General features: G+C 53.3%; 2 protein-coding genes across 3 annotated transcripts in view; both read left to right on the forward strand.

Moving 5' to 3' along the window:
- Window positions 1-109: 109 nt before the first annotated feature.
- Window positions 110-5,000, forward strand: mtm (phosphatidylinositol-3-phosphate phosphatase). Of its 2 annotated transcripts, none has more exons than XM_037233243.1 (3): window positions 110-272; window positions 1,577-3,035; window positions 3,702-5,000. In XM_037233243.1, exons 2-3 carry the CDS (start codon window positions 1,674-1,676, stop codon window positions 4,269-4,271), a joined length of 1,932 nt encoding a protein of 643 aa, XP_037089138.1. In that variant the 5' UTR covers window positions 110-272; window positions 1,577-1,673; the 3' UTR covers window positions 4,272-5,000. The 2 variants fall into 2 exon arrangements, with proteins under 2 accessions (XP_037089138.1, XP_037089137.1); XM_037233242.1 differs by having other exon boundaries at window positions 1,580-3,035.
- A 16,769-nt stretch (window positions 5,001-21,769) lies between these two features.
- LOC119109569 (cytochrome P450 2L1) overlaps window positions 21,770-22,012 on the forward strand; it is a 29,354-nt gene continuing 29,111 nt past the window's right edge. The window contains exon 1 of the mRNA XM_037233244.1: window positions 21,770-21,846. The gene's annotated coding sequence lies outside the window, so the exon portion shown is untranslated. The remainder of the gene's footprint in view (window positions 21,847-22,012) is intronic.

The following is a 22,012-nucleotide window of genomic DNA, read 5'->3' on the forward strand; positions in this document are numbered from 1 at the left end:
GAGTGCTGTGCGTTTACGACGCATCGGTGACAGTTCGGCGACGCCCTACAATTGTTTTGCTAGGCGGTGGTTGCGGGTTATCGTTATGGTGGTTGACCGTGGGGCGTAATTGAGAGGCCTTGGAAGTCACCGCCTAATTGTCCACCGTGCGGATGCGCTGAAGGCTGCCAGCCCAGCCTTCCGCTCCAAACACGCGACAGCAGTCTCGCCGTTGCTGGGTCTATTTCCGCCAGCTCCTGGAGGGTTGTATCTGCGGACTGACACACTTGTAGGTGAGTCCAGAGAAGTTATTGGACCTGCAAATCCGATGTGTGTATTAGTTAACTAGCCATATGTAAATACTGACACTTTGTAGTCTGCAGACTGTTATGATCACTATCACTGCACTGAGTATCCAGACTTTTTATGATAGGTAGCACATATTTGTCTAGCATCTTTATTATTTCGTGATGTTGTATTTTATGTGTGTTTTTACTTGTGACAGAGTTACAATAGAAGAAAGATTGGTAACCTGCATTATACAGATCAGTAGCCATGTTGCATATAAGATGCTCTGTAATGCAGCTTTTCTGCCTTCCTTGTCATATTTCAAGCACAGAGATAAGAAATGCTCATTGTGCTTGGATGGTAAAGAAAGCACCACAGACTTATCTTCATTGCAGGCGAGTAACTGGGCTTAAATTAAAAGACACAATGCTGTTGGTGATGGAAAGGTAAACATTTGATGATAGTAAATCTCACAGGCAGGTCAGTTAGCAAAAAGATGATTGAAGTGTCACTTGCCAGAAATGCAAGCATATTATCAGATGTGGCCCCAGTGGCATAAGCAGACAGATAATAAGAACATAAGAAGGCAACGGTATGGTGATGGTTGGCAATATAGCATCAAAGTGATTTTCAGCAGATAAGATTTTCATCTAGTTGGGAGGAGGTAGTAAAATGGGGTAAAAGTGTCTCCCTCATGAAATTTTGCATGGAAGGCAGAACAAGTAAAAAACAAATAATTAAGTATGAAAATTATTTGGCTTGTGCAAGAATAGTGCATTTACATTTCAGTATGAATAAGCCATTGGTTAAAAGTTAAGTATGCCATGTTTGTCTGGCTTTCCCTATGAAGTGCTGAAAAAACTCACTGGTCTGTCACAAATGAAGGCTGAGGTCATTAGGCAATGTTGCAATCACTGGCCTGATTTCGAACTTTGGACAGGAAAATCATTATCTATCAATAAAAAATGTATAAGTTGTGCCTCTTGCTTTATTTAAAAATGTATGCTAGGATAATACTTTTCTGTCATTTGCAGTGTGGGATGCCTCCAGCTACCCATTGTTATAACCAGGATCAAATTTTCTGAGAAGCATATTTTTGGATTTTTAGGCAGGATAATCTACTTCCTGTGCTCAGCCACCTCTTCTGCCCCCCCCCCCCCTGCAACTTATTTTACAAGACCTCATCCTCGTGCATTCTCTTCTCAGCCCTTTTCCAAAGTGCAATGGAACTTGGATACCATTGGTGACAATCCAATACCCAAAACAACATGTATTCCTCTCTTCATCTGGTACTGTGCTCCTGCCCCAGCAGCTGTAGCTGGAGGGGCATCGTCGGTGGTCGTCCCCGTCTCGGTGGCCGCATCGGCAGTCTGGCGTCGCCATCGCGGCGGCCGCAGCCGCGCGCCATGGACCGGCGGCTGGTGGCCGGTGAGCCGCACCACCTGTACGGCGGCGGCGCGGCTGACTACCCCGGCTCCGAGTCGCAGTCGAGCTCGGCCGCCTCCAAGGGGCCCGACTCGAGCAAGGGCTCGCACTCGCCCTCCAAGAGCATCTGCTCGGCCAGCTCCAGCTCGTCCGAGCGCCTGGCTGCCGAGGCCAAGCCCAAGCCCAAGCCGGCGGCGCGCGAGCAGAGCCAAACGCTGCGCGCCGAGGACCCGCCGCTGGTGCGCGGCGAGACGGTGCAGACGACGGCTCGTGACGTCACCTACCTCTGCCCGTACAGCGGGCCCGTGCGCGGCACGCTCACCGTCACCGACTACAAGATCTTCTTCCGCGCCGAGAAGGAGAAGTACCTAGAGCTGGACGTGCCGCTGGGCGTTATCAGCCGCGTGGAGAAGGTGGGCGGCGCCAACACCAGCCGCGACGAGAACTCGTACGGCATTGAGCTCTTCTGCAAGGACATGCGCAACCTGCGCTTCGCGCACAAGCAGGAGAACCACTCGCGCCGCAACGTGTTCGAGAAGCTCAAGCAGTACACCTTCCCCACGCCCAACAAGCTGCGCCTGTTCGCCTTCCAGAACGCTGAGACGTACGGCGAGAACGGCTGGAACGTGTACGAGCCCATCCTGGAGCTGCGCCGGCAGGGCCTGCCCACCGAGTCGTGGCGCATCACACGACTTAACGACAACTACGACGTGTGCGACAGCTACCCGGCCGTATGGGCCGTGCCGGCGGCCGCCACCGATGACGACCTGCGCGCGGTGGCAGCGTTCCGCAGCCGCTGCCGGCTGCCGATCCTCTCCTGGATCCACCCCGAGTCGCAGGCGACCATCACACGCTGCTCGCAGCCGCTGGTCGGCGTGTCGGGCAAGCGTTCGCGCGAGGACGAGGCCTACCTGCAGACCATCATCGACGCTAACGCGCAGAGCCACAAGCTGTACATCATGGACGCGCGCCCGAGCGTCAACGCCGTCGCCAACAAGGCCAAGGGCGGCGGGTACGAGCTGGACGACTTCTACGAGAACGCCGAGCTCATCTTCCTCGACATCCACAACATCCACGTGATGCGTGAGTCGCTGCGCAAGCTGAAGGAGATGCACTTCCCCAACATCGACGAGCCGCACTACTACAGCAACCTGGAGGCCACCAACTGGCTGGAGCACATCAAGTGCATCCTGACAGGCGCGCTCAAGATCGTCGACAAGGTCGAGTACAACAAGACGTCGGTGGTGGTGCACTGCTCGGACGGCTGGGACCGCACGGCGCAGCTGACGGCCCTAGCTATGCTGCTCCTCGACCCTTACTACCGGACCATACGCGGCTTCGAGGTGAGTAATGGGAGCTCTTGCTGGCTCACTGGCCTGTGGTCTGGAGGTGGGCGTGCGGCGGGGCGCTCGGCCGTTCGCTGACTGGGAAGTAGGCTGCCCCACTGGCTACGCCTTTCAGGTGATGCTGCGGAGCATGCGTGATGAACTGCGGTCCTAGCATCGCTTGGATTCTCCAGGTGGTGGTGCTATATATCTGGCTTCCACTAGCTAGGTAATTCGTTATATTACAATGTGTCATGTTCTCTAGTTTTTTGGCGGATCTACTACCTGACATGTGTTTGATTTTCCGTGTCAGCGCACCTTCGCATTGATTCAGCAGAAATACCTTTGCGACGGCTGGAAGAGAGTGGCGCTGTTCCGCGGCTGTGGATTGGATTACATTGGATTCCATGGATTACCACGGCTTCAACATCTCCGATATGTCCGTGAGGCCGTCTAACTCGCGCTGATGCGTTTGCTGTCCCCGAGCTATTCCGGTGGTGGTCCTGCCGCCTGGTGACGGTTTTATGCTGCGCCTGGTTGGCGCCGCGCTGGTGACTAGTGACCGGCGTCTGCTGGTGACAAGTGACTGGTGTCGTGCTGTTGAATGGAAGCAGGGCCGGTGTGTGGTCGCGGCGACCTCGGGTCGTCTCCCGACACTGCCGCTGACGCTCCGCCCTCGGTCAGGTGCTGATCGAGAAGGAGTGGCTGAGCTTCGGGCACAAGTTCCAGCAGCGCGTAGGTCACGGCGACGACCGCCACTCGGACGCCGACCGCTCGCCCGTCTTCGCCCAGTTCATCGACTGCGTCTGGCAGGTGATGCAGCACTTCAGCAACGCCTTCGAGTTCCACGAGGACCTGCTGCTGCAGGTGATGAAGCACCTCTACTCCAACCTCTTCGGCACGTTCCTCTGCAACAGCGAGCGCGAGCGCGTCAAGGAGGACCTCAAGCGCAACGCCGTCTCGCTGTGGTCATTCATCAACTCCAACATGGAGGAGTACGTGAACCCGCTGTACGCGCCGGAGCTGTACACGGGCGCGCTGTTCCTCAGCCCGTCACTGCGCCAGCTGCGGCCCTGGCTCAACTACTACTGCCAGTGGAACCCGCGCATGATGCCACAGGAGCCGGTCCACGTGCGCCAGCGCGAGCTGCTCGTGCTCAAGAAGCAGCTGGCGGCGCGCGTGCAGGAGCTGCAGAAGGAGCTGGAGTCGCGCAGCACGCGCAACCAGCGCGTCACGTCGCCCGTGCCGTCCTAGGTGGCGCTGGCGGCGCGACGGCGCGCCACTGGCGCCGGCGTGAGGGCCGCGGCGTTTGAGGGGAGTGTGTGGCTTGTGATGCGAGTGAGAGAGAGTGTGCGGCGTGTTAGACGAATGGAAGGGAGTGTGTGGCACATGAGACAAATGGGAGGGAGTGTGTGGCGCGTGAGACGATTGGGAGGGAGTGTGTCGCGCGTGAGACGGATGGGAGGGGAGGTGTGTTGTGGGACTGGATGGGGGCCTGAAGTGTAAGGCAATGTAGGAAGCTTGTGTATTCTGTCTTGGGTAAGATATCCGTACGGAGCGGCGGTGGTCGTCACGCTCTCACTTACCCTGCTTTTGAGACAAGACACAAATCACGAAGGTTGTCACGTTTTATGATATGCTTCGTTTGTCATAGATGAAAATGTATATGTTCTTGGTCTGTCCCACCCTACTCTCTGGCTGCTTTTTTGAGGTTGGGCTTGTCGAGTCTATTACAAACATTTTTCTAAACAACGCGACCATTCCCGCTCATTTCCTGGACGTTACGGTTGTGCTTTGTGTGCTTATATTATTATAATGCTAAGTTGTTTATTATCGAATCGTTGCTTCTCGTTTGTGCAAGTATGCTTTCGTGCTCGCGCGTGCTGAGAAAGGTGACCGATATCAATGCATCCGCATTACGTATGGAGTATCGGGGCATAACTGCTCAGTTATGCGTGACGGAAATGCAATGACAGTACCAAATCCCGCTATTTGCGTGCGCCGAAAAGCGGAGAGCGCATTTTTGCTCGATGACAGCGTTCGCAGATAACTGATGAAAAAAATGCGTAGTCAGGTGCGGATCTAGGAAGCCCCCCTCCCCCCCCCATTCCCCTGGAGGGCCCGTCTCCTCAGAAAAGGCCCCCTGTGCTGTTCCAGCGGGTGAGCGAGCGAAAACAAAAACACGATCGAAATATACCGTTTTCGAAAGCTTTAATAAATAAATTCATACGGGCAAGGTACTCTGGTCTTGAGATATCGCCCGTTATTTTCCGGGCGCGTTAGAAGTTGCAGCAACACGAAAAGTCGTGATTTACGTGAACACTGCGCCATTGAGAAACATAAAAGCCGACAGCGTGTGCGGCATTATACCAAGTTAACAATTTTTCAGCTGCTTTAAGCAGCATACACAGCCAGCTTCGGAGCCAGCTCCCAGCAAGACTGAAATTTTCAAGAAATGTAGGATGCAAATTATATATATATATATATATATTATACAAAATATTTTGGATCCACTTTTCATGGAGCGTAACGGACCTCGTGTTATAAGCTTCTCAGATGTTTATGCCTCTCTGAGTTGATGGTACTGTCGCAAATGTTTAAAGTTAGATCCACGCTGGCAGTCATGTTGCCTGGCCCCGGTTGCAAAGGTTAACACCAATGCTTAATGGATGCAGCTTGGACTTTAGCTGGAAGGGCGCTTCTATTCATTTTGCTCCCTTACTGATCGGTACTGCTTCACGACCGAGCGCACTTTACTTCCAAAACACCAGACTGAAAAGGTGCAACCCTGGATAGTGCTCCAAAACATATACGCTTGCGTGTCGCCTTCAGTACATGGAAGTGCCCTGTGTCAATCAGGACCCCCGGTACCGGGCGGGGCAGCCCTCCACCCAATTTTAGTAAGTGTCCGGTGCGCCGAACTGGAGTATCTGCCAATTATCGGACCCCTGCGGCGACAAGGAATATTGCTAGGTCAATGAGACCTCCTGCGTTAATCCGGGACCAACTGACCTGGTCAGGGCCCCGCGTTAAGGAGAAGACTACTGTATGATGGATCCCTCTGAGGGCCTCCTGTTCGACCACGGGATCCCACCCGTGTCGCCGGAATGGCAGCATGCAGGTACCCTGCGCTGAGACGGAATAGCCATTCAGACAATGTCCACTCAACCAGGAATGGTACTGCGTCCCTTAGTGTTCTACCTAGAGGGTCCTTGCCGGGAAAAGTGAAGTGGTCTATAAATGTTCGATAGAGTGAATTGAAAACAGATAAAAAATAAAGTGATAGTACAATATAAAAACAGAATAAGTAAAACTTTCGCGGAATCAACTAGTGAGACAAAACACAGTCATGTTTAGCCTCCGCGCTTGCATTCTTAGGAGCAAAAACGGTGATGGCCGGGTTGGAATATTCGTCGAATCGAACAGCGTTGAGCGCAGCATGTAACGCCAGGCGTCGGGCGCCAGGCGCGCGAGAACGACCGACGCAAAATAATGCGTTCCGAAAGTCTCAAAAACAATTTGTATCTTTCAAAGATTAAATTGGGACATGCGTTTCACCTTTATAATCTTCAACTTGTCGCTGGACAGATAGCAGTTACAATTGGAATAACAGATATTCTACCTGTTTCTCTTCCGGTTCCAATGCTACCAGATGCCAGTACTAGTTCGCGGCGATGTAAATGCTGGTACATTCTTCTTATCGATCTAAAATCACAGACGAAACATGCGTCCGAGCTATTGTGAGCCTTTACGGTACCACGGCCTTCATCAGCCGTGTGCTCCCCCCCCCCCCCCTTACCAAGGTTCTGGCTGCGCCCCTGTGCAAGCGACGCGTTCACGCGCTATTTTAGTGGGATCAAATCCAAAAAAGGTATCTTGCTCTGAACCTAAGGAATGTTGAATCCTTAGTATATCGCAATGACGACTGACAAAATCAAATCAGCTCTAGCTCGCTGAATGGTGCGGTGCTGACCAACTTGCAAAGCACGAATGCTTTGGTGTGCAGCCATTAGCCCCTCCGGACCATTCTGGGTCCCAGATGTAATTACGTGGTTCCATGCTATTTTTGCCCTTTGAAGATGGTGTGATATGCACCAGTAACGGCCGACGTGGCGTGACCCGAACCGCATGTCTTTGCACATTTGCATGCTAGGATCAAGGAAAGGGGATATCGATTTCTTCGTGCCGCTGCATGTAACTGCTAATCTGTTCCGGGGATCCATCTTAACCCTGCTAAGTGCCAGCAGCAACAATCCCCGCGGTAAGCAACGAGAAAGGCCCTCTGTGGCTCTCTCAGAAAGTGGGAAAAACCAAGACAAGTGTGCACGGCTCCTGGGCGATCTATAATGCGGGTTTAATTAACGCATCAGGCCACCGCCGCCAACACCGTTGGGACCCTCCGAGCACGTGACAGGATCGTCAGGGCAATATGGCGGGTCTTTAGACGATCGGGGATTACCATGCACGGGCTGACACGTGGCCAGCAGGAGCGCAGAGCCCTCCAAACCAACAGGAAGAGCCCACGGCCAATGCGGAGGGCCTTTGTGTGATCGAGAGGGCTTTGCAGATGAATATACATGGCCTCTGTGTGATCGAGAGTGCCTTGCAGGTGAATATATAGGGTCTCTGGTAACGGCGTAGAGTCCTACGAGCAAATCGGAGGCCGTGGGCTCTTCTTGCTTGTTCAGGAAGAGCCCGCATTGGCCGTGGGCTCTTCCTAAACAAGCAGGAAGAGCCCACAGACAATGTGGAGGACCTCTGTGTGATCGAGAGGGCCTTGCAGATGAATATACAGGGCCTCTGGTCACGGCGTAGGGTCCTCCGAGCAAATCGGAAGGACCGTCACTGATACCACGGGCCTCTGGACGATACCACGTCACGTCACTGATACCACGGGCCTCTGGACGATCGAGAATGCCCGGGCAGGGTAACAGGTAATGCGTTCGACGGAAGCTGGGGCCCCGCGGAAGGGGAAATATGCGAATATCCCTTTGGCAGTGCATGAGAGAGAGAGAGAGAGAGAGAGAGAGAGAGAGAGAGAGAGGAGAGAGAGAGAGAGAGAGAGAGAGAGAGAGAGAGAGAGAGAGAGAGAGAGAGAGAGAGAGAGAGAGAGAGAGAGAGAGAGAGAGAGAGAGAGAGAGAGAGAGAGAGAGAGAGAGAGAGAGAGAGAGAGAGAGAGAGAGGAGAGAGAGAGAGAGAGAGAGAGAGAGAGAGAGAGAGAGAGAGAGAGAGAGAGAGAGAGAGAGAGAGAGAGAGAGAGAGAGAGAGAGAGAGAGAGAGAGAGAGAGAGAGAGAGAGAGAGAGAGAGAGAGAGAGAGAGAGAGAGAGAGAGAGAGAGAGAGAGAGAGAGAGAGAGAGAGAGAGAGAGAGAGAGAGAGAGAGAGAGAGAGAGAGAGAGAGAGAGAGAGAGAGAGAGAGAGAGAGAGAGAGAGAGAGAGAGAGAGAGAGAGAGAGAGAGAGAGAGAGAGAGAGAGAGAGAGAGAGAGAGAGAGAGAGAGAGGAGAGGATAGAGAGGAGAGAAGATAGAGAGAGAGAGAGAGAGAGAGAGAGAGAGGAGAGAGAGGAGAAGAGAGAAGAGAGAGAGAGAGAGAGAGAGAGAGAGAGAGAGAGAGAGAGATAGAGAGAGAGGGAGAGAGAGAGAGAGAGAGAGAGAGAGAGAGAGAGAGAGAGAGAGAGAGAGAGAGAGAGAACGGCTTCTTGAGAAAAGCCTGGCGTCGAGTATTAACTCATATGGCACATGTGCACGGTATACATATGAGGTAGGATATTACTTAATTGATAATATATCTGTGTTAATGAGAGTGGTTATATGGGGAATACCGTATTTGCGTAGTCGCATACCACAGCAAAACGTTTGGAGCTGTGCTTGCGCTCCATGGTATTTCTGCTGGAGATCGCCACTCGCTGCTTTGGAAGCAGATCTCTATGCATGGGAGACGCTTACAGTTGTTTTCCTAGCCTTAGGTATAGTTTTTCTCTTCGGCCAGCAACGGTTTCCATGCCCAAGGGTTGCAAAATAAACAAGTGCTTTTCTGAACGGCTGAAGGTAATTTTCAAGGCTCTCTTCTGCACTTTCTCAAGACGTTGCGCCTGCCTGGCAGTAAGTCCCGCATGAAAACCGGTGCACAGTATTCTAGCAATGACCGGATGTAACATCCACCCGAACAAGCTGTTCCTGTGGTGGATGTTACCTTTTCATTATGTACAGCATGTATAGAGTTTTCGATGCTTTGGTTACAATCTTATCCACATGTGTTTGCCAGCACATGTCTTTTGATATTGTTACAACTAAAAGCTTAGTTTTGGTGGCAGTTGGCAGGCTTTTTCCTTGAACCGTGATGTCCGGTGGTGCTAATGGTCTTTTGGCTGTGAAAAATATATGACTTGACACTCGTCAGTGTGTAATGTCACCTTGTGTGCCGTTGCCCAATCACTTGTCTTGTCAGCGTGCTCTTGCAACTGGCAGTGCCCATCTACTTGGTCAATTCGACACGCCTGGTATATGGTTAGATCATCTACGTACTTCAGTCGGTTCTCAGTATCAGCAGAAGCACCGTTAACCATATCCAGAAAGCCAACCGGGCCAAATAAGGTGCCTTGTGGAGTGCCGCATGTTATCGTTCTCCGACTCACGGTTTCATCTGGCATCTGGACCCGCTGCTGTCGGTCCTGCAAGAATGAACATGGCCACTTTGCATACCTGGAGCGAAGTCCCACTGCAAGAATGTTCTGGATAACCATTGTGTGATCAATGAGGTCAAATCCCTTCTTAAAATAGTATATAACCACAGAAAATAATTTGTCTGTTTCGTCTAACTCCGTCAACAAATCATGCAGGAACCTGATCATATAGTGTGACGTTGAGGCACCTTTCATATTTCCGTATTAGCGCTTGTCTATGCTTGGTTTTATATCACCAGAATTTGTGGAACAATAATCTCTCCAAATCCTGCTAAAAGCCGGTGTGGGGCCTAGCGGCCGCAAATCTCCCGGCAACTAGGGCAATTTTTTCTTTACCACAGGGGGGATTGTTGCTCTCTTTCACACCGATGGCACACACCCTTCATGCAATGATCGGTTAGACATGTGAGTGAGTGGTGCGGCCAGTTCTACAGAAGACTCCTTTAGTACCCGCACTGGAAGTTGTCCAGCGGGCAAAGCCATATTTTCTTTCAACTGCGACAGCTGAAAGGAAACTTGCCACGTCTGTGTCTCAACCGGAATGTTATTGGCAGGCAGATAGCAGAGAAGCTCTTCTATGCGCAGCGGTCCATACGTTTTGCATGTTTCTGCGAAAAGCTGATTTACTAATTCCGCTTTGGATTTATCGTCATTGGTTTCCGCAAGGTCAGGGTTCCATGGTTTTGGTTTTCGGTTGGTTAAGCTGGCTACTTGTCTGTACCAACAACCTCTTCGGTCAGAAGCAATTCTTTGGATTTGTTTCCTATACCATGCCGTTTTTGCATCTGTAATTTCTAGGGCCACTTTGGCTCTAAGTTTTTGTAGTCTGTCCATTTCATGACGGCTGTGCGCCCTATTGGGCTTAACCAGTTTTTTTAGGCGCTTTGTTCACCACTGCACTGTTTGCTATTCATAAGTTATCCACCAGTTTATAACAACGCAGAGCCCTCCAATCAAGATGGAAAAGGTCAGGACCAGCATGAAAGGCCCCAGAACGATCGCAAATGCCCTAGAAAGTAAACGCCTAAGGCTTTGGTAGCATCGTACAGCGGAGAGGAACGTGGACCCTCCTCAAGGGGAAGCAAACGGGAAGTGCACCAGGCCATCAAGGGGCCCCTGGACATGAAGATAGCCTCTGGATGGCTGATAGCCCCTGACAGCCCCTGGCTAACCTATAGAGACTTCCTGTGACAGCGTAAGGCCCTCCGATCGAAGTTTCACGACATGAGTTGGGAGAACGGGGCCGAACAGTGAAAATGACGAAATACGCCAACAAACGGGTTTATCTACACATCGGCCCGTTTTCAGCTCAAAGTTGGGAGGGTGGGGCCCAAGCTAGGGGTGGGGCGAGACGCAGCTCTCACCACCAACCGAATAAGAAACTACGTCACTGCTATACGGGCCCGGCAATAGCGAAGGGTTTACTGAACAAATACGGAGAACTCAAACTAACGTGAGAGGCCAGTGGCAATCGCGAGTATCCCGGCACGTTAACAGGGGCCCGTGGAAGCAGCGCAGGGCCCTCCTAGCAAATGGTAGGAACAGAACGCATGTGAAGGGCCCAGAACAATGGGGCACCCCCGCAAATTGACTTTGACAACAGCGTAATGTCTTCCAAGCAGATGGGAAAAATTTGACACGCGCTCGGGTCGGGGGTCAAATTGACCCTCAGAAGGGTTTTCCGGAATGATTTCCGAACGGCGCGGCGAAGCTACGCCAAGTTTTGCATAGGTTTAGACAACTGAATAGCGGATTGTTCAGCATCAACAATTTAGATGTACCTTGTAAGGTCGCTGACTTATGGCAGGTCAAAGTCAGACCATGGTTTCAGCGAAGACAATTTCTAGGGAATCGTTCAATCTGATCCAACAACGGAGTGTTAGACGACGCTCCAACAAATTGTATTGACCTGGGGTCAGGTCTTTAAGTCAGACCAAGGTCAAATCCAACCTGTTTTGTTACTTAAAGGCTTGCTGTATAGGGTAGTTTTTTGCTCATTTCGAATTTACTAATAACACGAACAGCATTATACATCTTCCATATGCTTCTTAGAGGTCAGAAAAGGTCACTAACCTAGAGTGACCCAGGTCAGCATCTTGTTTTTAGGAACATACTGCCGAGCGTAATCTTTGTCGCTTATCCAGATGCAGGACTCAAAGCAGTCCTGTATGATTTTGGTCACCACGACCTTTAAAGGGTCAAACAAGGTCACTGACCTTAGATGAGAATATGACCTTTTGCTTAGGACAGCTATCTAGGTTATAGGGATCCTTTGGAGACCAACCTTGAATTTGACATGGCTGGACCTTTTTGACCCGAAGGTCATGTCCTAGGAACCTCAAACTTTGATCGAGGAGGTTCCAGGTACAGGTCAACACGCCCCATGAATTTGGCGTCTCTAGCCCTCTTAGTTCCTGAGGTCTCAGGAGGTCAAATTGACCCCCCCCAACCGGCCACCCGGGCGCGTGTTAAGACCAACGTGGGAGGCCCTTGGGCGTTCAAGGGTGCCTGGCAAGTCAACATATATGGCCTCCGTGAACAGTCAAAGGTTCCTGGACGGCGTGATGGGTTCCAAAACTTTTCCAACCACGACCCTCCCAATCAGTCAAGGGCTCTTTTTGTCTGCTCGAGGGATCTGCGCCTGCGCTTGTGGCCCTCCTTGTCGTCTGGAGACTCGAAGTCGTCCGACTCGTTTGCACTGCACGTCACGAAACTGTGCTTGTTTGATTGGTTTTGGCCACCTCGGGGGAAGGGGACGATCACCCCATCCCCCCCCCCCCGCGATGAATATCCTCCTGTACGTAGTCATATGCCTATTCACGCCGTGGTTCACTTCACCGATTGTGTAAGCCCGAAAAATGAGAAAAGAGCCCCATTAAGTCCAGCAGAACACTAAGCCTGTGAGACGTGTGCAAGAAACGATCGGAAAAGCGGCGTGCAATGGTCGGACCAGCCAGACCGGTCAGAAACGGGCGTGGGACTGGTGTGAATCATAGGAGCGTGGCTGAGCTTTAATGGCAGCACCGCAGACTTCCGGGCGACGTGCGGCTTCCGGGAGCCGTCTGCCGAGGGTGCCTCAGCCGTGTCCCACGTGTTCGTCTCCGCCGCTTCCCGGCAGCGAGGCCTGGGGGTGGACTTCAGCGCCGCTTGGCACCTGAGAGCACAGCTGCGGTCTCGGCACAGCCTGCCGCCGTTTGGCGCGTCTCGTGCTGCGCCCGCCTCCGTCCGCCGCACATGGGACCGGAAGCTGAAGAGTTCCGGCGCGGGGCCGGCCGCGACTGCCGCGACTGCTGTTGCCGGGTCGGTGTCGTCACGGCAGGGTCGCGTGAGGCAGGGTCGTGGGGGCCGCGCCAGCCGCCGGCGGGGCTGGACCGACACGGGAGCAGAGGCCGTGACCTTTGGCAGCGCCTCCCCCTCCCCTTCGCGGCAGGGGTGCAGGTGCTATTTTCCGTTAAGGTTGTCCAGGCCCCCTAAGTTTGAGAACAAAGTGTGAAACAACTGTGAGAAACGGGTTTTGGACTATTTTGGTAGGCAGGTTTAGTCATGTCCCGTGTTTAGCATCCTCAACTTATTTCGCAAAACTGCACCCCTGTTTCCAACCTGTCCTTATCGTCGACCTTGGGATGTTAAGCTCTGTCGCCCCTCCCCGCCAATGCCACGGATGGACTGAAGCTAGTGACCTGCATCCGAGCTGTGCTGACCTGCACCAACATTGAGGTCGTTTCAGTCTTGCATATCATTAAAGGGAAGGCTCCACATTTCACCACATGTACCATGACGCACCATGGCACAATTATAACATACGGAGAGATATGTACACCATGCCATAATGACGGCGACATAATGTGCCACTATGACGGATATGCGCTCGCGATGCTTTTGGAACAATATGTTCATAATTTTCGCACTCGAAGGAAACCAGCACGCGTCAGTTAAACTTAAGTTTAACTTAAGTAACCTTAAGTTAAGTTAAAAAAGTTAAACTGCAGCAGGTCTTGCATCGCTTGCACCTCACCTCACGCAGGGGAGCGGGGGGGGGGGGGGGAGCGATCCTGATCAGATGTCGAACAAAGATAATTTTTTGCCGACTGCTCTTTTAAGGACAGGACGACATCCAAGCAGCATCGATTAGCGTAACTGGCGGATCGACTTCACCAAAACAAACATAGCAATCGGGCCATGTTTGTTCATTCAAAACAAACACGATCAGGACGGTCGGCGGGAACGAAGTACCGTACCACATCACACCACCCATTTCATGCATTTTTCCTGCACGTCTTGCATTGCTCATTGGCACGGGCAGTGCAGAATTACATTCGCATGAATTTTTCTCGGTTTCTTTGTAATTGCAAAAAGACATGTGCAAACAGTGGAGGGACCATTCAGTTGAGCCAGATCTGTAAAACGTGTGGGACATTCTATCGACCCCGAATCTGTGACAGTTCTATTTTGTTTCACTAGTAGGGTTGTAGTTTCCTATTCAGTTGGATTCTCCCCCCCCCCCCCCAGTGACCCCCCCCCCCCTCCCAGCTTTGAGAAGCACAGGAGGGCCAAACTCGGGAAGAGCCCCGTTTATTGGCGTATTTAGGGGTCAGTTTCCGTAATTTTTTACTGTTTTGTCCTACCCCCCCCCCTCCCCCACACACACAAACACACACTCAGTTTATGAGACTACGACCCCGTCCACTAAGCCCCGCTGAAGACCACATGAGGCCAGGGCTCCATCCGCACCCTGACTTCGGACACGGTATTGACACGTGGCCGTTTTCCCAAACAATCTCTCACAACAGCCGCTGCGAGCGGCAGGCAGGCGCGGCCGTCCCCGCCTCACAACAGCCGCTGTGAGCGGCAGGCGGGTGCGGCCGTCCCCGCATCGCACAGCCGCTGCGAGTGGCAGGCAGGCGCGACCGTCCCCGCCTCACAGCAGCCGCTGCGAGCGGCAGGCAGGCGCGGCCGTCCCCGCCTCACAACAGCCGCTGCGAGTGGCAGGCAGGCGCGGCCGTCCCCGCCTCACAACAGCCGCTGTGAGCGGCAGGCAGGCAGGCACGGCCGTCCCCGCATCACAACGAGCCGCTGCCACGGAAGCGACCCGGTCCAAGTCGGGGCCGTTTATGTTGGCCAGCGGTTGCCAGGGGGCTGGCGGCAGCCACGTGTGGGGTCCTCCCACGCCCCGCGTGATCAGGGAACATGCCGACCATGGCGTAGCGCTGGTCGCTGGGAACCACCGCCCTCACCCCACCCCCTCCGAGCCCCGGTCACGAGCCAAGGGAGGACCCAGCTACAGCTTCGGTTTGGTTTGGGTCAGAGCCGTTTCAGCCAGCAGTGACCATTTTGGGGTAATGCAATGCTAGAGAGGTGAGCGGTCGAGCAACACTGAGACCATTGCGGGAGGCCTCTGCCAACGAGTCTGCAGGCGCGGAGTGACCCCAGGGTCGCTGACTCATGACTGACGGCAGCCCGCTCATAACTGACGGCCGCCGGCTCATGACTGACGGCAGCCCGCTCATAACTGACGGCCGCCCGTCCATGACTGACGGCTGTCCGCTCATGACTGACGGCTGTCCGCTCATGACTGACGGCCGCCCGCTCATGACTGACGGCCGCCCGTCCATGACTGACGGCTGTCCGCTCATGACTGACGGCTGTCCGCTCATGACTGACGGATGTCCGCTCATGACTGACGGCCGCCCGTCCATGACTGACGGCTGTCCGCTCATGACTGACGGCTGTCCGCTCATGACTGACGGCCACCCGCTCATGACTGACGGATGTCCGCTCATGACTGACGGCTGTCCGCTCATGACTGACGGATGTCCGCTCATGACTGACGGCCACCCGCTCATGACTGACGGCTGTCCGCTCATGACTGACGGCAGCCCGCTCATGACTGACGGCTGTCCGCTCATGACTGACGGATGTCCGCTCATGACTGACGGCCACCCGCTCATGACTGACGGATGTCCGCTCATGACTGACGGCCACCCGCTTATGACTGACGGCCGCCGGCTCATGACTGACGGCCGCCCGCTCATGACTGACGGCAGCCCGCTCATAACTGACGGCCGCCGGTTCATGACTGACGGCTGTCCGCTCATGACTGACGGCCACCCGCTCATGACTGACGGCCGCCGGTTCATGACTGACGGCCGCTCGCTCATGACTGACTGACTAATGCGAGCAGGGCAGGTGCCAAAAATTTCCCTATTACTTTACTATGAGCTTTCTAGTCGTTGGTAGCAAGGGTTCCGCGAATATAGATTGAATATTAAAATGGGTCAACAATTTGTGTTAACATGGCCAAGCCATGTTTGTCTGGATATGTTTAACATTCCGTCAGAATGAGTTAGGGGTGAAAATTATGCAACGCAGTTTTGAGCATGCGCGCTTGCATGTCTTAGTAACAAAAACCTCGACATCATGCGTTGCAGTCTCCCTCAGGCCGCGCGGCTTTGGCCGTGTGGCTAACAGGTGGACGAAAATGATGACGCATCTGAAAGTAATGCCTTTGAAGACTTCTGGACACCAAATCGGGCATTCGGAGATGTTTCGGGCGTAAATGTCACCCGTGAGGTTTTTAGATTGATGACAATAACGTGTTGGTCTTTACAGCAGCGCGAAATGGCGCTGGAATCTGGTGGTAGAACTGGAAAAGTAAAGGGAAAATCTCCATTTTTCCGTGTTACTGTAGCCGTTTACATGTCCAGAGAAAGGCCTTAAAGTCGTAAATCAACATTCGCTGGGTGTAATTTTTGAACCGTACGAATCATTTTTGAGACACTCAGAAACACTATTTTACAATGTTAATTGTTGCGCGCTCGGTCCCTGGCGTTACTTGCAGTGGCCAACGCCGTTAAGTTTTACGAATACTGCGACCTAAGCCATCGCTTCCCATGCTCCCAAAGATTACGATCGTGTCATTGGGACTTTATGACTTAACGCAGGCGCGTTAACCACTACACTATCGGCACTCAGCGTGTAGGCTCAAGCCTTTTGATGGTATTTGTTTTCGCTAGTTGCTTCTGAAAAAAACGAACGTTCCCAGAGAAATATGTGATGGCCTTGTGCGTTTTGAACTCATTTCGACCCACTTCATTCAACACTAATGGGGCTCCTTATTCCTTTCCGTTAAATGGGCCCCTTGAGTACAACACTACGGGGCACATTGTTGTTCTCGGTCAAGGGGTGAACGGCCATTCTGTGCCACCGCGGTGCGTTTTCCGGCCGTCATTCTGGTGACACGGGGCGGCATCTTCTGGCCGATCTGGAGGCCCGTAGAGGGATACATCATGTCACATTGGTTCGTCACCTGACGCGGGAGGCCCTCTGACCTGCGCAGTTGACCCCGGATCGACGCATGAGCCGTCGTTAACGCAAAAACATATCTGCTCCTCGCAGGTGGTCAAATAGTAGGAGTATAGACTCCAGTGGATGTGGTTGAAGGCCCCACCATTCGGTACTGGGGGCCTTGATTGGTACAGAACTCCACTATTACCTCAATGTGAGCACTCATGGTAAGTTTGTATGTTTCTCTCGTCAGAGGTACCCGACTAACGCAAGAGGCCCTTTGCTATTCGGGCTCCCGTCCCCGTCCCTATTCAGCAAATCTTCCCCTGACCGTTCGAGGCCCCTTGTTGGCACAGAATGACCACAGCACCCTGTTACGCACTGCGGGCCCCTGAATGGTACAGGAGTCCGGCCAATGCAAATCGCGGGCTCGGCCTTGTTCCTGTTTGAAAAATGGGCCCCCAGAGATCAGACGAACCGATCAGCCGACTGTTCGCTGTTTATGATCTTTGGCTGAGATAGAGGAACGCTCTGTCTCAGGAGTCTCTATCGGTGCAAGAGATCATCTTACTGGCATTTGAGATCACGGCCCTAGGGGCGGGGTCCTTAATGTGACCTACTGACAGCCCTTCAGACCCTTCAGTCGTCCCATCGGACCGCTGATCTTTGGTCTCGAGAGGCCCTTCGATCCCTCTTCGGGTCCCCTCAAGCACCGCTCCGACTTGGGGTCGCTTGCTGCCACAGGGCCCCTGTTAGGCACTGTGGCTCCTAACCGATACAGGAGCTCCTCATTGTGTCAAGGACCCCGATCATTGAAAACCGCGGACCCCGACCTCGTTTTTGCTTAAGAAATGGGTATCAAGGGTTCAGATGGACATAGAGACGGCTGTTCGCTGTTCGTGGTCTCTGACTGACTAAACACACGCATTGTCTCAGAGGTTCCTCAAACCGTGCAAGAGGGCCTCTGACTGATATTTCACGTCCCGACCCTACAGGCCGCAATTCTTTTTACTACCTACAGTCAGTCTTTTGGGCTCTTCTGCTCTTCAAGCGGGCCATTGATCTCGGTTACGGCGGGCTGCCCGGGCCCACCGGAACCGACCGGAACTTCGGGCCTCATCGAACACTTCCCTCGGTCGGCTCAGGGCCCTTGCGAGCACAGGGCTCTCCGTTAGGCGCTGTGGGCCCCTGACAGATACAAGACCCCAGACCAGTGCAAATCACTGGCCCCGGCTTTGTAACTGATTGGGAAGTGGGTCCTCAGGCTATACCGACATAGCACTGACAATGTGGTACGGTGACTGACATACATGCCCATATCGGCTCAAGAGGTCCCCGATCGACGCAAAGGGCCCTCTGGGCGTTATTTGAGGGTCCGGCTTCACAGGTCGGGGCCCTTAAATAAGACTCCGATAAGCCCTTTATGACTTTCGAAACTCTAATCGGGCCCTTGATCGTCGGACCCGCTGGGCCCCCTAGGCCCTTCGGGCCTCCTCGAGCATTGCCTCTGACTGACTCGGGGCCCATTGACAACACAGGGCCCCTGTTAGGCGTTGTGGGGCCTCGAGCAATGCAAATCGCTGGCATCGGCTCTGTCTCTGCTTGGAAAATGGGCCCTTAGGCCCATGCCGCCACGAAGCCGATTGTGGATTACTGTTGGTGTCTGACCGAAATACAGGCCCTTATCGACTTAGTGGGCTCCTGACCAGCGCGCAGGGCTCTTTGGCTTACATTGGATTGTCTGGCCCTGCGGGCCGGGGCCCCTAAATGAGGCCTCCGGCTGGCTTTTCGGGCCCTTCGGATCCTCAAATCAGGCCCTTGATCGTAGGTTTTGAGGAGCCATTCGGGTCCCTCAGAACGGGGGGGGGGGGGGGGCACGTGCCTCCTGTGCCCCCTGACTGCGCTACTGGATGAGATAGTCTCACTTATAGCTATAATTATGTATAAACGGGAAAAGACTGTTCTAGACAACAAAATTTGTCTATGAAGCAAACATGCTTCTCAATACGTCATTATCTAATTGCGGCATGAAACCTTTGCATGACACTGAGGAGCTGCCGAACTAGCCATGAGAAATTGCTACCGTAGCACTCACTCGTAGTGCTTAACACTCACCGAGAGATGGCAGTGGCGGTGCTGGAAGTGTTCGCTGAGCCAAATTTCGGGCTCGGGCTTGGGCCCTTTCTCGTCGCGCCCTTGCATATTTATTCGTGAGCTTTAGATGGTGACTTGTATTCGCATACTTGGCCATGGCGCTATTGTTAAGTTATTCAAATACAAGCCTTATTTCCGTAATGCCTAGCAACGACGTCCAGCTTCTGTATTACGAAGCACGCAACGCCATTCTTGACTGAAAGTTCCACAGTCAGCTCAACATTTATTGAGAACCGATCAATGTCCGCGAAATTTGCAAATCCTGCTTGCGGACGCCAGCTTTGAACGGGCCGACAACAATATTCTTCCTGGCCTTAAACGCCGCATGGCCTGTGCAGTGGCAGGACTTGAACGATGATGCTGTGTATCATAGTCCCCGAATGGCCTTGAAATAGTCCTTACGAAATAATGCGCACATCTTCGTGAACGTATAGCTCAGAAATTATCCGGTTTTAGGGCCGGGCAGAGCTGTGAACTGCACCAACTGATCTCAAAATGGCTATTTTAGTTCAAAGCCAGTTCAGTTCGAATTTCACCGTGGAACATTCTCTTTAAGGTGGAATCCTTTCAAAAACATCGGGCTCACCGGGATTGAAGGTCATTTTTTAAATAGCATCTATACACCCCATGCAAAAGCTCAAAGCCGTTGTGATGACCCTACGTTTCACTAAAAAATACATGGGAAGCTCCGCTCATCAATACCACACATCGCTTTGGTATACGTACGCGTCTTCTCGCGATGCCGATAAGGACGTATGATTTGGCAGAGATGACGGATATGACAGCAGATAAATAAATCCCCACCGACCGAAGTGCATTTTTAGTACCTGCACACTGAGGAATGCATTCTGTCTCAACTTCCTGCAGTAATCTTGCTTAGCACCCGCCGCCGATGTACGCAGCAGGCATCCGATATAATTTGTACGGAAAACTGGGCGCGGAAGCTGGGTTCGCTTCCACTTCCTTGTTGCGGCCCTGGGGCCGGTAAGGCGGCCATACAGTGCGTCCGGGACCCAAATGGAATCACGAATTTGAGTCGATGGTACAGTCGTTCAAAAATTGGTACAAATGCAAATGTATGTAGATCACGTTCTGCGCTGGCCGATATGGCAATAGATGATAGCTACGGTTAACAACGTCGAGCCCGTAGTCTTGATGAATAAATGTGCTTAAAGTCACAGGCGCAGATCTGGCGCCCTGTAAGAGGGGAGTTGGAGGCTTAAACTTTGAGGGAAATTTGGCACTAGGCTTATGGTGCCAGAAGCAGAGAGACCAATCCAAACACACCTGTTCCCCGCCCCTATCCTGGACAAGCTCCCGCGCTCCTGCCGTTTGACCATACCTGTTCCCGGATTTCCCAAGCCTGTTCATGGCATGAGAAGTGTCATTGTTAGGACAATGTGTCCGAATTCCATTACATCATTACATGCGTCATGGTGTAACCAGATGTACATATCTTCAAGGCTTTCTTCTCCCTGGTTTATCGATGGTTTTCCCACACTTCCTGTTAACTTCTAACAGCACGTCGCGTGGCTGCGGTTATGCTTGTGTCGCATGACTGCAGCCACGGCAACGTGTCGCATAGCTGCAATCACGCCAACGAGTCGCATAGCTGCAATCACGCCAACGAGTCGCATAGCTGCAGTCACGCCAACGTGTCACATAGCTGCAGTCACGCCAACGTGTCGCATAGCTGCAGCCACGCCAACGTGTCGCATAGCTGCAGCCACGCCAACGTGTCGCATAGCTGCAGCCACGCCAACGTGTCGCATAGCTGCGGTCTCCAGATTAGTCGCCACTAATGTGAAGACTAATCCATCTGTGTATGCGACGCTTAGCCATTGTTGGGTGCATGAGCCGCCCAGAATCTCCCTGATCACATTGTGGATACAGCTGCATCCCCAGCATCCGGGGACGTAGTTTTATAAAGTGAGATTCGAGGTTTAGTAGTAAAAAATGGCGCAACCAACCCTTCCCGAACGTGCCAACAAAACGGTCTCCGGATCATTTGCCCACTTTCTTCTCAAAGTTGAGGGGTGGAGCTGGAGCCCAAATTGGAAGGGGAGTAGCTGGAGTCCTCCTTCTCAAATGAATTAAAAACTACACCGACACCAACATCACAGCAAATCAACATGACGTATATGGCGCTGCACAGAGAGAATGTTTTAAAGTACGCCATTGACATGCCCAAAATCTGTTGGAAGGCATCGCTTCAGGTGGCGGTGCGTCCCGCACCCGCTCACCACCGAGACATCCCCGTGTCCGGCGGCACACCACGCGCCATCCCACACGCTGCGACGCACGTGTTGCGCGTATGTTTTGCGCGAGTGCGCGCCGGCCCCGCCTCCCGCCGCGTCTGTTGTGCCCCGCCGGCACGCCGGCCAGACAAACAACGCCGCGACACGTGGCGCACCGAAATCGGCGCAGCTCCGGCCGCGCCACATATCGACCTCTATCCGCATACGCGCAACGCCCAGCTGGTAAACAACTTTTTCAGCGGCGAACGCTGCCGCGGGCGTCGTGACGACGCAGCGGGAGGAGCGGGTGGGGGCGGGGCGGGCGGCGGGCGGTGACGGTCGCCCACCGGCGGCGGCGGCGCTGGCGGAGGAGGCGGCGGCAGTCGAACACTGACGTGAAGCGCAGCTGGACCAGCCGCCGCCGCCGTGGCTCTGCGTGGCGCTCGTCTCGTGCCCACGGTGGCCACTCTCAGGTGAGCTCGACAGCGGGGCGGGGACGGGGGAGCGTGCTGACGAGAGCGGCGTTGGAAGTAGCCGCTGATCACCGCGACCATTGTGGCGACGGGAACCGCTGATGAGAAATTGATATAAAAGAGGAAGACAGCGAGGAATGATCGAGCGGGTGATCTCACTTAACAA

This window comes from Pollicipes pollicipes, unplaced genomic scaffold, assembly GCF_011947565.3.
Source record: "Pollicipes pollicipes isolate AB1234 unplaced genomic scaffold, Ppol_2.1 Scaffold_7231;HRSCAF=8579_pilon_pilon_pilon, whole genome shotgun sequence".
Taxonomy (NCBI): Eukaryota; Metazoa; Arthropoda; class Thecostraca; order Pollicipedomorpha; family Pollicipedidae; genus Pollicipes; species Pollicipes pollicipes.